The following is a 14,044-nucleotide window of genomic DNA, read 5'->3' on the forward strand; positions in this document are numbered from 1 at the left end:
TGAATACGAACCCTTCTGGAACGAATTATGCTTGTAATCCAAGGTTCCACAGTAATTCAAATTTTTTCTTGTTTGTTTGTTTTTTTAGTCATTAAGTTGTGTCCAACTCTTTCTGACCTCATGAACCATAGTATGCCAAGTCTTCCTAGATGCTGGGTTTTCTTGGAAAGGATACTGGAGTAGGTTGCCATTTCCTTCTCCAAACGACCATCTATGTGTAATTTGGAAAGCCAATTAGCCTAATCTGTATGTCTTATATAAATAAAGATGTTTATAGAAAATGAATGCCGTTCATGCATTAAGATTATTTTACTTACTTTGATATGTGTGTGATCTGAAAAAATTTGAACGCTTTACATGGTTCTTCTAAATGAACCATGTAAAGCGCTCAATTAAATTCCAGATAGCAGACCGCTAAAGGGCCAACGTTGGGCCAGCGGCAGTGCATATGTTGGACCAATGTTGGCATCAGTGGTTGGCCCAGCGTCATTTTGCCAAAGATAGGTTGGTTCAGTAGATATTCACAAGGTGTGTAAATTGGAAATTAAATTAGCTACTGTTCATCATCACCAATAATAAGAAAACACTCATACAATATCTCCAGAAATTTATCTGCAAATGTGATAAAATAATTACAAACTAAGAAAATATGTACAGTGGAACCTCGGATTGTGAGCAACGCAGTCACGTGAGTGTTCCGCAAGATGAGCAAAGATTTTTAAATGAATTTGGACTTGAAAAACGATCAATACTTGGTTTACGAGTACAGAGTATTATATATCACACATGCACTTCTTGTTTTGATGCTGAGCGTCACGTGATCACAACTGAGCCAGTCGTTTTTCTCTCTCTTGTGCTGCAGAAATGTGGGTAATCATCTCCACTGTTTGGTCTTAGTGCGCATATCTCACTTCAACTTTCCTCTTACTTTAGCTTTACACACATACACAAACAAACAATGCTTCCGGATGCTTGTAATCCAAGGTTTCACTGTAATATGTAAGCATTATGATGATACACTGTTATGCTAATAACAAGAAGCTGGGAAGAGAGATCCAGAGATGTTTCTTCAGTGACAGAGATGCTGCTTTTCTGAGCTCCGCCAGACTGACCAATTTGCCAATGTTTTTGTCCTCTTACGAAGATTGAACATATAACAGATAAGTGTCTGTTATATTGTTAATTTTTAGTAGTTTTGCAGCACACCACTTCTAGCCGGCTATCCCATTAGCATCGCTAGCCCATTAGCCCGGATATCACAACTTTGCCTACGCATTTTTACACTGATTATTTCCGTTTTTAAACACCATGTCGGTTGTGTGTCTGCCTCTAAATGTCTGTTCCCCGAATAGTGAGAAAAAAGAAAAAAAAAATTAATAACCTAATACCTAATAACCAGAAAACCAGGGCCAAGGCCAAATAAGTAATTTAAAATCTACCTCTAAAGTTTAGACTTCTCAACATCAGATCCCTTGCACCTAAAGCACTTATTGTTAATGAAATGATGTCAGATTATTGCCTTGACGCACTCTGTTAACTGAAACCTGGCTTAAACCAAATGAATATGTTGGTCTGAATGAGTCTACCCCATCAGGATATTTCTATAAGCACGGGCCCCGTCTAACTGGTCGCGTGGTGTTGTAACTATCTACAATGATGTACCCACTGTTAGTCAGAAAACAAGGCCCAGGTTTAACTCATTATCATTAATGTTGCACTTAGTGAAATACATAATAAACCCTTGTATATTTTACAATGGCCACCGTGTACAGACCCCCCAGGGCATGGCGATTTTCTTAAAGAATTTGGACATCTGCTTTAAGACTTATTGATTAACCCTGACAAAGTGTTGATAGTAGGAGACTTTAACATTCATGTGGATGATGCTAACAACGCTTTAGCCCTCGCATTTATGGATTTACTAAATTCCTGTGGGGTTAAACAAAATATAAATGGAGCAACTCACTGCTTGAATCATACTCTAGATTTAATTATATCCCATGGTATAGATGTCTCTAATATAGAGATTTTATCTCAAAGTAATATCACAGATCATCATCTCCTGATATATACTCTACCCATAGAACAGATTAGCTGTGTCTCCCCATGTTATTGATTTGGTGAAAACATAAATCCAACTACTCAAGACATATTGACAAGTAAACTGCCGGATCTGTCCCAAATTCTTATTAGACCCCTAAATGCAGACGATCTAGATGAAGTGACTAGCAGCATGGCCACTATTTTTACCAGTACATTAGACATTGTTGCTCCCATCAGATTAAAAAGTCAGAGATAAAACACTTGCTTCTTGGTACAACAGTCATACTCACGCCCTAAAGAGAGCAACCCATACCCTCGAGCGAAAATGGAGAAAAACTAAATTAGAAGTTTTGAGGAATGCGTATAAAGACAGTATGTGCAGCTATAGACAGGCTCTAAAAACTGCTAGGACTGAGCATCTTAGCCAACTGATAGCAAGAAACCAAAACAATCCCAGCTTCTTATTTAGTACAGTGGCTTGCCTAACAAAACCTAAGATGCCTGCAGAGAGTATCCCATCATAGTTTAGAAGAAGATAGTATCTGGAAGTAAATAATGGAGGTTCAACCTCTAATAGCATCTCATGATCCAGTTCAGTCTAAAGCTTCACATTTAGATTTTCAGTGCTTTACAGGTATAGAACAGGAAGAGCTGTATAATCCAGGCTAAATGAACAACGTGCTTATTAGATCCAATCCCAACCAGATTTTTAAAAGCAGTGATGCATATGGTTGGAGAGCCACTTCTAAATACTATTAATTCCTCATTATATCTACGTCACGTCCCTAAACCTTTCAAGTTGGCAGTTACTGAGCCTCTTCTTAAAAAATCTATTTTAGACCCAAATGAAATAACAAATTACAGACCGATTCTGTAACAGAACCTTCCTTTTATATAAACAATACGAGTCATACTTGATCTTAGTGCTGCATTCAACACTATAGATCATAATATTCTTAAAGATCACCTAGAAAATCATATAGGTATTCAGGGACTGGCATTAAAATGGTTTAGATCATACCTGTCTGATTGATACCATTTTGTAGATCTAAATGGAGAACTGTCTGGTGTAATGCCAGTGAAATATGGGGTCCCACAAGGGTCAGTTTTGGGAGCTCTGTTGTTTTCAATATACATGCTTCCCTTGGGTAACATCATTAGAAGACATTGGATTAGATACCCCATGACTGATAACTTTCTTTTACTAAATTCAGACAAGACAGATATATTACTTATTGGCCCAAAAACCAGTACACAACAGCTCTCACAATTTAGCTTGCGTTTAGAACTGTTACTGTTACTACCAGCTCGACAAAGGCCTGGGTGTAATATTAGACAGTAACTTGTCCTTTGTAAATTATATCTCCAATATCACAAAAACAGCCTTTTTCCATCTTAGAAATGTTGCCAAGCTTAGAAACATCTTATTTGTATCTGATGCAGAATAGCTAGTTCATGCATTCATGACCGCCAGACTGGACTATTGTAATGCATTACTAGGTGGTTGTCCTGCATCCTCAATAAACAAGCTTCAGTTAGTCCAAAATTCAGCCGCCAGGGTTCTCACTAGATCCAAAAAATATGATCATATAACCCCAATATTATCATCCCTGCACTGGCTATCCGTTCAGTTTAGAATTAATTACAAAATAGTATTACTTACATACAAGGCTTTTAATGGTTTAGCTCCCACATATCTAACCTGTATTCTGATATGCTATAATCCACCACGCTCCTTAAGATCACAAAACTGGTAGTTCCCAGAATTTTTTAAAACTAAAAGGGGGTAGGGCATTTTCATATTTAGCTCCAAAGCTTTGGAATAGCTTTTCAGACAATAGCGGCTCAGACACAGTTTCCCAGCATAAAAGTAGACTCAAGACGCATCTCTTTAATCTGGCATAAACATAATTCATCCCATAACCTCATACTCCAGTACATTTATCCTAAATGGCAACTACGCTAATTCCTTCCATATGTTCTTTATTTTTCTACCTATCTCGAGGCATCTGGAGATTGTGCCAGCTTCAGTAGACAAAGGCAAACCCTGTGAGGTTCCTAAGCCATCCAGAGAAGCATCCAGATTCTGCTTTATGATGGTTGGAGCTACACATGCTGCTCCTGTGCTCCCAGTGATCCAGACCCCATCTGCCCTTTGCACCTACTGACTCGTCCCTGTGCTGAACTAGACTTCATGTTAATTTAAAGAACTTCTGTTATATCGAACTTCCAGCTGCATAACAAACAATGTTATATAATTTCTATCAGTTATCACCCAAATGAGGATGGGTTCCCTGTTGAGTCTGGTTCCTCTCAAGGTTTCCTTCTATTGCCATCTCAGGGAGTTTTTCCTTGACACTGTCGCCGTCACCCTTGGCTTGCTCATCAGAGACATTTCATTCATCATTCATTCATTAATTCATCTCATTATTTTCTAGACACATTTTTCTCACACATGCACACTTCCATAAATTTTTCTTTTTAAAATTTTCTTTTAATTTTTGTGAAGCTGCTTTGAGACACTGACCATTGTTAAAAGTGCTACTGTATACTATCTTTCTTTCCTCTGTGTCTTCCTGTTCCCCAACATCCCTCCCAGACCCAGACTCTGTTTCCTTTCTACCAGTAGAGACTGCAACTACTTTTCTCTCCTCTCTCTCCTCATCCATTGACCTCATATGCCCTCTGTCCTCTAAACCAAGGAAGATTTCTTGTCCTGTCCCTTGGTTATCTGAGGTTGACAGAAGAATTAAAAACTGCAGAGAGAAGATGAAAGAAATCACAGTTTGATGAAGATCTTGTCTCGTGTCTGCCCCACGCAGACTCTCTATAGGTGTCTAGCAGGGCTCAGTACTGGGCCCTCTTTTGTTCTCCTTCTATACCCTCTTGGTAAGATCATATCATTACATGGCTTTTCATACCATTGTTATACAGATGAAAAGCAACTTATTCTCTTCTCACCTCCATCAGACACTCAGGTTTCCACTCGGATGGGAGCTCTTCAGCTAAAGCTTAATCTCAGTAAAACCAAACTGTTGTTCATCCCGAGTCAAGACTTGTGATCTCCCTGAACAACATTCAGATTACTTCTTCAGCCATCACCCGCAATTTTGGGGTAACGCTGGACAATCAGCTGTTGTTTCCTCCACACGTTGCTCCCTGCATTGGCATCCTGTAGCTGCTCGCATCAAACTCAAAACCTGAATGCTTCCCAACAAAGCTAAAAATGGCTTAGCACCCACTTACCTATCAGCTCTAATCACATCTCACTTCGCACAACGTTCCCTCTGATCCTCCAGCACTGCTTGGCTTGTCCCACCATCTCTCAGGTATTGAGGAAGACATGCATCTAGACTCACCTAAGTGGTGGAATGAACTTCCTCTAGATGTCTGTCTTTAAACAACGAGACAAACCTGTTTCTTCAGTATTTGGGGTAATCCCCTCCCCCCCAAAAAATCCCAACAGTGTTTGACTGATGGTACTTAATAAGTGACCTTACCAATCACAAAGCACTTTTGTACAGTAAATCGCTCTGGATAAGTGCGTCTGCCTAAATGTAAATGTAAAAATTGGGTTAACTAATTTTTATTGTTAGTATAACATTTTAAATGACTGAAAAATATATTTTTAACTATTCAGCAAATAAACAGAATTGAATCTTATAAATATTTTCTACAAAAGAGACAAAGTATTATAGTAGACACTGCGCCTATGGTGTACAGGACCATTTCTAACATAATGTGTATTGCAATGAGATATGGTAGTGGATTTTTGAAGTATTTTTGATGCCGAGCATTTAAAGTTAGTGGAATTGCTTCAAATACAAATGAATGAATAGTATTTCTTAAACTGCAGAAGTAAAGGGTGCTAGACTATATGCTGTATGACCTTACAGTATATTGTTGACACTAAAATGCCTGCAATAGGGTTAATTACTAGTCTCTAGTACAGGTCATAGTATAAGTTATAAGTCGATTGTGTTACTCTCTTTTTGTTTTATTTTCTTTAATGCTGTTTCATTCATACTGTCACAGCATAATCTATGACCACATTTAAAAGGAAAGAAAGACGATAAAGGTTATTCAATGAGATTTTATTCAGCTTGGAAAGGGTAAATGCAGCAAAAACGAGCAGGAATGGTTTAGTAATAATTAGGAAAAAGTGCATGCATATATTTTATTTTTCTATTTTAAACATTATAAAACCCCGGTGGATTATGCGATAGGGTCACAAGCTACATTAATGGTCTACAATTGAAAACCCGCAGCTTCACGGATGTTGCTCTGGTTGAAGCGTGGAATGCGGTCATCGAGGAGCACTCCCATCTCCAGCAACATGTTTGTGGGAATCAGGCGAGCATTTCGGGACACGTACACTTTCTCTAGCTGTGCATCCATAGGAGAGGGCATGTACTCAGTACACGATGGACCAGCCAAACCGTGAACACACTTCACCTGCACTTTATAGTACAGGACTCCGTGATTGAGTGTGCAGACATCCTCCTTCACTCCAGATTTCAGTGGAATGTTGCACGTGCCCAGAAGGTCGTTATCTGAATCACTGTCTTTATCCCAGACCTCCAGTGTCACACTGCTGAAATGAGTAATGTCCTCAGTTCCAAGATGAAAATCCCAGTTCCAATGGGGTGAGTTGTTATCTTCAATCACAGATGTCTCGCCTTTATTGATGTGTCCATTAAGAAGGATCTTTACAAATGCATCCGTCTCAGTCCAGTAATCTCCATATAAACCTGTGGCTTTGATCACAACTATGGTGATCTGAGCATATCCTCTCTGAGTAGGGCAGCAGTTGAGGGCCACACCCGGGTTGTTGTGGCAGCTGCAACTGCATGGTTCCTTAGAGTTGGTCTTCACACCGATCTTACATCGGCTTGTGCAGTTTTTCAGCAGAGCCCTCTGTAGGATGTAGTCCTTGATGGCCTTGCGCAGGTTCACTTGGATTGGTTTGTTCTTTGGCAACAACTCATCAAGGGGCTCGAGCGAGTAGGAGATCACATCAGGGTGAGCAGGTAGAGATGAGACCCAATCCTTGTAGGCCTTTGGGTCAGTGTTTGATGAGAAGAGAAGGTCGACATTCTGGTTGTGGCCACCAATCACATTGGTTTCCCTTTTAAGGATAATAAAAACACACATTTTTAGAGTAATATATTTTTTTAAATATATTTTTGACAGTAAGTTTGTTAGAGAAGGAGGGAAAGATGCTGCACAAACCTGTCACTAAAGCTGCTAGCAAAGCTCTTTCTGTTCAGAGTCTTGTCCTTGGTCTGCTTGCAATGATGAGCTTCTGTTTTCAGTGAAGCAGGTCCCTTACTGACAGAAGCCTCCACGTCCAGACACATCTTCACATCGTCCACGGTCAGACCCTCAAGGGACGCCTGGCACTCTTTGATGCTGGTCACAGAGTGAACCTCTCCACCCAAAGTCACCTGCACTCAGCCACAATATGGCCAGTGAACAAAAGCACACTTGTACAAGCACACTTGTATTCATTTTTTAAATTGTGAAGTTAGTAATGGTTCAAGAATAGATTACTCTAGAAATGAGATGAATAAGGCTGCTGCAAAGTTTATAAAAATATATAGTCATATTCACCTTTGAGAAATAATGAGTACCATACTTGTCAATTAGTTTGTAATAAATATGCTGTGTCTCCTTATTAAATACATCAGGGAGATTTTTAAATTCTTTGATTAGCTCTGGGTGCAGGAGTGGACTGCTCGAAACCTGATATCTAGAAGACAGATCATAAAGTAGGACTCAGAGTAATAATGAAGTATGTTGTCTTTATATACTTACATAAAAAAAGGATGAGACATCATAGTCAGGACAGAAACTCTCACACTCTACCTGTAGTATCCACAGGAGACAGCATGACTGGTGAAGCTAAACTTGTCTTTTTTGGTTTTTTTCATTGAATATTCAGCCAGCTTGGAGTTACTGCCTGCCATCATCACTGATCCCTGGACCTGTGGTGTCCATATGTCCAAGCCCACCTTCCAGTTGTTCTCAATGGAGGAGGCGCTGGCACTGACAAGGGCCTCACTGGACTGGTATACGGAGCTTGACAACTTCATGTTGCACTTCTGATTTGGTCTCCAGTCCACCACAGAAACTGGGAGCTTCTGCGTTTGATCTCCCATATAGGGGTTTTTACACAGAGTGCAGGTCTTGTCCTTCTGGAGCCAGGAGCTCATATCAAGGGCATAGGCCCCTTTCCGTTGCATGGTGGTGATGTCAAAGCCTTCTCCTGCTAGGTCAGATCCGGGAGCAAAATCCACATTGGCACACTGAGACTCATTGGCTTTAAAGCAACTCTGGCTGGTCCAAGGAGGGAGAGTTGTGGCAAAAACAACCCACAACAGAATTCCCTGAAACATGGCCAGATATGTTTTATGTCCAGTTCCTGTAATCAAAGAATTGTTTAAAGCTACTTCACTTCTGACTTGTAATGAATACTTACAAAACTTTATTAAAAAAACTTTTTGTATATGGCAAAACTTAAAAACTGCAAAATTTAACACATATTTATGATCAACATTCTATGCCATGTTATTCTTAAGATTTTTTTCAACTATGCAAGGTGAAAACTTAAAATATACAATGAATCCCAAGACATTATGTCTAAGCATAATACAGAATGCCATCTAAGTATCTTTGACATTGTTGATATGTTATGTAAACTACATAATAATAATAATAATAATAATAATAATAATAATAATAATAATACCATCTATTCACATCATACGACAGTTCTGAGAGAGTAAAAGTGTGAGAGAGTAATCTGATTAGACGAGAGATTTTTCACGAGTGCTGATAATAGACAATAGCAGCACTGGGATGTTTAACTAAATGTATTGCTCGGCATCCCGGTTGTTCTACAATCGTTTATTACACTAATTGTTTGGTGAAAGTATGAGGTCTGTATGGTCCTCAGTGCTAAGGAGAGAGCAGTTGCCTGCCAAAACCCACATTAAAAGCCAGTCACAGAAGCACTTTTAGCAAGAACACACTGATAATCTGATAATGTTATGTCATCTTAAACAACATGCTGTCTCCTAAGTAATTGGTTCTAAGTTGTTCAGAACCATCCCTGTTCTTTTATTTATGGCTACAAAGCAAACTAGCTGCTAACACATGGCTGCATCCCAAATCCCTCCCTAAACCCTGACCAAGGGCACTACTTGGTGTGTGGAACAAGGGATCGTACACCAAACATAAAGCACTAGCATCCCATTTAATGCTATTTGGGATTCGACCCCAAGACCTGGACATTAACAGAGCTGATATTCCAAAGTGTAATAAGTGGAAATATAAAGTAAATCTGGTAAATTTCTTAGGACTGTCCACCACCTCCATGGTTTATTCTCCACACCTTTTGGCTAGAGAGTACTGCTAAGAGTTTAAAACTAATTTTACTCCCGTTATTTACACAATTAATTGCTTTAATTTCCTGTTTATTACGCTCGTCAGATCTGCCAGTTGTGGTTAGTTAGTTGCAGCAGGTGTGAAAGGATATGTGTTGGCAATTATAACACAAATATTTTAAAGATTATAACAAGTATAACGCCTTGTCATTTGTTTTCGAAAGCAGAAATCAAATAGTACAAAAACTGAGAGATGTCCAAAAGCAGAAACAAAAAAACAAGACAGATGCAAGACATAGAAATACCAGACAACCTGAAACTTTAGCAATATGACTGTGTAAAGAAACTGAGCACATCTGTGAAAGAAGACACATGACAGTAGATAGCTGAGTTAAAGTAGTCCAGCCGTGTGTCACTACGGAGCAACTCTGACATACTCGAAGCGTCTTCCATCGGTCTAAAACATACTTCTACAATCCCTGTTCAGTGCTTTTGACACTGGACTTGTGTATATAAACTTGTTCCTCACTCACTCTGAAGGCTCCCTACATAGGCGGCCTCCCCTTCCGCAGGTGTGTGAAAAAAGCGGGTAAAAGACTGTGTGCTGCCACAGCACTTTCATTTGTGCTGAGAACCAGGTTTCACGATCCAGCCGGATCAGAGGAGTATAAGGCTGCTGTGTGTCAAAGGTCTTTATATATAAAGCACTGTTGTGTATATTAATCATTTATAATGAGCAGTCACAGATTTCAGTACATTAAACAGTGCAGTCAATTAAAAACGTAAAGCAAATCAATTAACACAGAACTAAACTGTAGCAAACTCCGCCTGCATGAGTTATCACTTGCTCAGTTTTTACTTTCCCTGCGTTTTATGTAACAAAGTTAAACCCTCAAGCACTTTCTGTCTCCTGTACATCAGCCAACTGAAGCAGTGGGGGATAAAACCTCTCAATGGGGAGAACCTGAACCTTTACTAACTACTTCGTCTCCATTTCTAACCCCGGTGTGCAGACTATGTCGCCACCTACTGTATCACTGTGGAATGTCACGCCATCACAAAAAACCGGACATTACACCGTTAGCTAAACCTGTAACTGCTGCTGACGTTTGTACTTTATAAACTTTTTCCACATTCTTAAGCAAAACTGAAAACATCACAACTACATATTAACACAAATGCTCACAAATAATACAGACAAACAAACGAAATACAGTTTTCAATTTTAGATTCTTCAAAAATAGTGTTAAGCTCCATGACGCTTTGTACACTACTGGCAGGTAACAAGTGCGTAAGATATTCGGCCACTCCTTTAAGACAGTCGTAAATTCCTTCCAGGTAATGACCTCATGAAGTGCAAAAGCTGGCTACATTAAAGGATCTAAATAATAAAACATTTTACTTTGTTTACATTTTTTTTGCTTGCTACATGTTTCCTTGCGTGTTATTCTATAGTGTCGATGCCTCCCGTATTGTTTCACAAAGTAGAACATAGTAAAAAATAAATAGTTGGCGTGTCCTACTCAGAACAGATCTGTTTCATCATACTTAAATCCAGACTGACATTTTCTCCTCTGCTCCACAATGCTGCACCTGTTTTAGCAGTGATTGTGATTCTTGCATTGTAAATCCAAGACAAACGCACAAAACATCATTAATTAACAGCCTGTAATTAATAGTGTGTAATACTGTACACCTCTTTATTTTGAGGAACTTTTATCCAGGAATAAACGTAGAGAGCATGGGTGTGTTACATTTACTCTGTGTCTAAATTCTGAATTATATCAGCTTAGAATTCATATTCATAATATGATCATATTTATTTGAATTAATTGGATGGAATTCAAACTTAAGAGTTGTTGCACTTACCTTGATGTGTGTGTCTGTGTGTCTGTGTGTGTGAGAGAAGATAAAACCTGTGCGCGCTATATGAAACCCCTCGAACCTTCTTAGCGCTCTTCTTCAATTCGCAGGGGAGTATTTATACTTGTGGGGGGAAATGGGGGGGGGGGGGGGGGTGTATGGGGCAGGAGTTATCAATTTTATAATTATATATTTGTGGCTTATGGATTGGATGGTGTGAGGTGATGGTACATATGTAAGTGTGAGAAGTATTACGGTGTAAATGAACACGGTGTTTTTGAAACCTAGCGGTTTGCCATGACCTCATTTACAGCAGAGACAGGACGTGACTAAGCATTTGAGCATCAAAACTCTGAGGACTTTTTTCATATAATCAACTTAGCTTAAAGCCCATAGAATAGAATTTTAAATGAATATTTAGAACCTACAGTTATAAATCAGAATATACTTTGTGTTAAAACTGGAACACAGTTAAGCAGGTGCAATTATGTATGACATAGCAGACGGGTAAAAAAGGGAATGATTCATGAGCGCATTATCTGGTGCCACACAGGTGCGGATGGTTCCCCTTCTGAACCTGGTTCCTCTCGCGATTTCCTCCTCTGGGAGTTTTTTCTCACGACTGTTGCCTCTGGCTTCATCATTGGGGATACATTTGTAATAGAAAAATAAAAATCTATACTGTACAGTATATAGAATTTAGATAGGTATTTCTGTGAAGCTCCTTTGTGTTCACTGGTAAACATGCTCTACAACTACAATTATATTGATTGAAGATTTTACAGTTTACAGTTTTAGCATTACACATGTCAAAACATATAAAGTTGTAAAAACAGAATGGCTACTTGTAACAAATTTATCAGACGTGTCAGTTGACACGGCGGCTTAGTGGTTAGTGTGCGTGTGTGTGTGTGTGCGTGTGTGTGAGTGTGTATAGAGTTTGCGTGTTCTGTCCATGCTTGGTTTCTTCCAAGTCCTCTTTTTCTCTCCCACAGTCCAAAAACATGTAATGTAAGCTGGCTGGTTTTTCCAGATCACCTCTAGTGTGTGTGTGTGTGTGTGTGTGTGTGTGTGTGTGTGTGTGCATGCTTGTGCCTGGACATAAGTTGGCACCTCATCCAGAGTGTATACGGGTTTGTACTTGTTTTCTTAACAAGTGCATTATCTTTTAAAAAAAGATTTAACCCTTTAAACTATGACTTTCCGTATCACTTTGATCTTTGATCTCTGGTGTACCAATAACTTCAGAACCCATGATTAGCCACTCCGATAAGAATAAACATGTACCACGCCTTTGAACCTCATATTTGTACACCAGTTCCTCCTTCCTCGTTCTTTACTGATAGATCACGGTAAACAATCTGTCCCTTTAACAGTGTACGATAAGATTGCAGAAAGAATTATTTTCATTACCATAAAGATGATTTATACTTCATGTATATAAGTTAGATAGATAGGTGGTGGCATGTTGGCTTAGTGGTTAGCACCGTCGCCTAGCACTGTCGCCTTGCACTGTCGCCTTGCACCTTGTTGAGAACAAAACGCAACAACACGTATCAAAAGAGTCAGTAAATATATATATTTAAAAAAATAACATGAATAATGTTAATAAAAGGAAATGAAGTAACATGCAGTGCAGCCTCGATGTGCAACTGCATCGTGATTCATAGAGTATCTGTTGACATCATTCACAGTGCTGTGCAAAAGTATTCATATCGCTTGAACTTTTCAACATTATGGCACGTGACAACCACAAACGTGAATGTATTTTATCTGGCTTGTATGTGTGAGACCAACACAAAGTGGCACATCATTGTGAACTGGAAGGAAAAAGATTTTTTACAAATCAAAATCTGAAAAGTGTGGCATGCAGAAGTACCGTTAGCAGTTTGTGACGAGCCATGTGGGACTGCAAACCGCACTTCTTATGGCTTTCTTCTTGCTACTCTTCCACAAAGGCCAGATTTGTAAAGTGCACGACTAATTGTTAGAGCTGTGGATCTCTGCAGCTCCTCCAGAGTTACCCTGGGCCTCTTGGCCACTTCTCTGATTAATGCTCTCCTCACCAGGCTTGTCAGTTTAGGTGGATGTCCATCTCTTGGTATGTTTGCAGGTGTGCCGTGCTTATTCCATTTTCAGATAATGATTGATCAGCACATGTTTAAAGTATACAATATTATTTTTAAATAACCTTGCTTTAAACTTTTCCACAACTTTATCCCTGATTTGTCTGCTGTGTTTCTTGGGCTTTATGATGCTATTTGTTCACTAATGTTTATGATTATTATTATTATTTTAGAAAATGCAATTAAAATGTTTATTATAAAAAATAGATTCTTTATTGATAGATTAATTATAAAATAAATACCAACAAAAACAACAACAATAATAATAATAATAATCATAATAATAATAATAATTAAACTGAACTGTATAAACTTGTTTTAACTAAGCTTGCTTTTTTTGGCTTGTATAGTGTTTATTATTGTAAGCCATTATTGTATAGTTAATTATTTATATAAAAAGGAATCAAAAATAAAAACTTTACACTGGTAAAATAACTCTGAAAATATAATAATAATGTAATATATATTGTATGTTAAACTTACATTTTTTAAATTATATTTTCATCTAAACCGGTCTACAGACGAGGGCGAATCCGATCTTATCTAACAAGTTTCCATCAGATGGTGGCTTAGAGGGCAAATAATGATAGCCACAGATAAACACACACACACACACACACAAAC

The 14,044-nt window shown here is 38.6% G+C and overlaps 1 protein-coding gene across 1 annotated transcript; it reads right to left on the bottom strand.

The window, feature by feature from the left end:
* Positions 1–6,171: 6,171 nt before the first annotated feature.
* On the bottom strand, positions 6,172–11,370 carry LOC128544622 (perforin-1-like). The gene is made up of 5 exons (XM_053514855.1): positions 11,301–11,370; positions 7,912–8,467; positions 7,657–7,795; positions 7,276–7,490; positions 6,172–7,171 (listed from the first exon to the last, which is right to left on the bottom strand). Exons 2-5 carry the CDS (start codon positions 8,439–8,441, stop codon positions 6,292–6,294), a joined length of 1,764 nt encoding a protein of 587 aa, XP_053370830.1. The 5' UTR covers positions 8,442–8,467; positions 11,301–11,370; the 3' UTR covers positions 6,172–6,291.
* Between the last annotated feature and the right edge of the window lie 2,674 nt (positions 11,371–14,044).

This window comes from Clarias gariepinus, chromosome 16, assembly GCF_024256425.1.
Source record: "Clarias gariepinus isolate MV-2021 ecotype Netherlands chromosome 16, CGAR_prim_01v2, whole genome shotgun sequence".
Classification (NCBI taxonomy): Eukaryota; Metazoa; Chordata; class Actinopteri; order Siluriformes; family Clariidae; genus Clarias; species Clarias gariepinus.

Coding starts and splice junctions, on each gene's coding strand:
- LOC128544622 (XM_053514855.1), bottom strand. CDS start 8,441: ATGTTTCAGGGAATTCTGTTGTGGGTTGTTTTTGCCACAACTCTCCCT. Junction 7,491..7,656: donor GTACTCATTATTTCTCAAAG/GTGAATATGACT, acceptor GGCTGAGTGCAG/GTGACTTTGGGTGGAGAGGT. Junction 7,172..7,275: donor GCTAGCAGCTTTAGTGACAG/GTTTGTGCAGCA, acceptor TATCCTTAAAAG/GGAAACCAATGTGATTGGTG.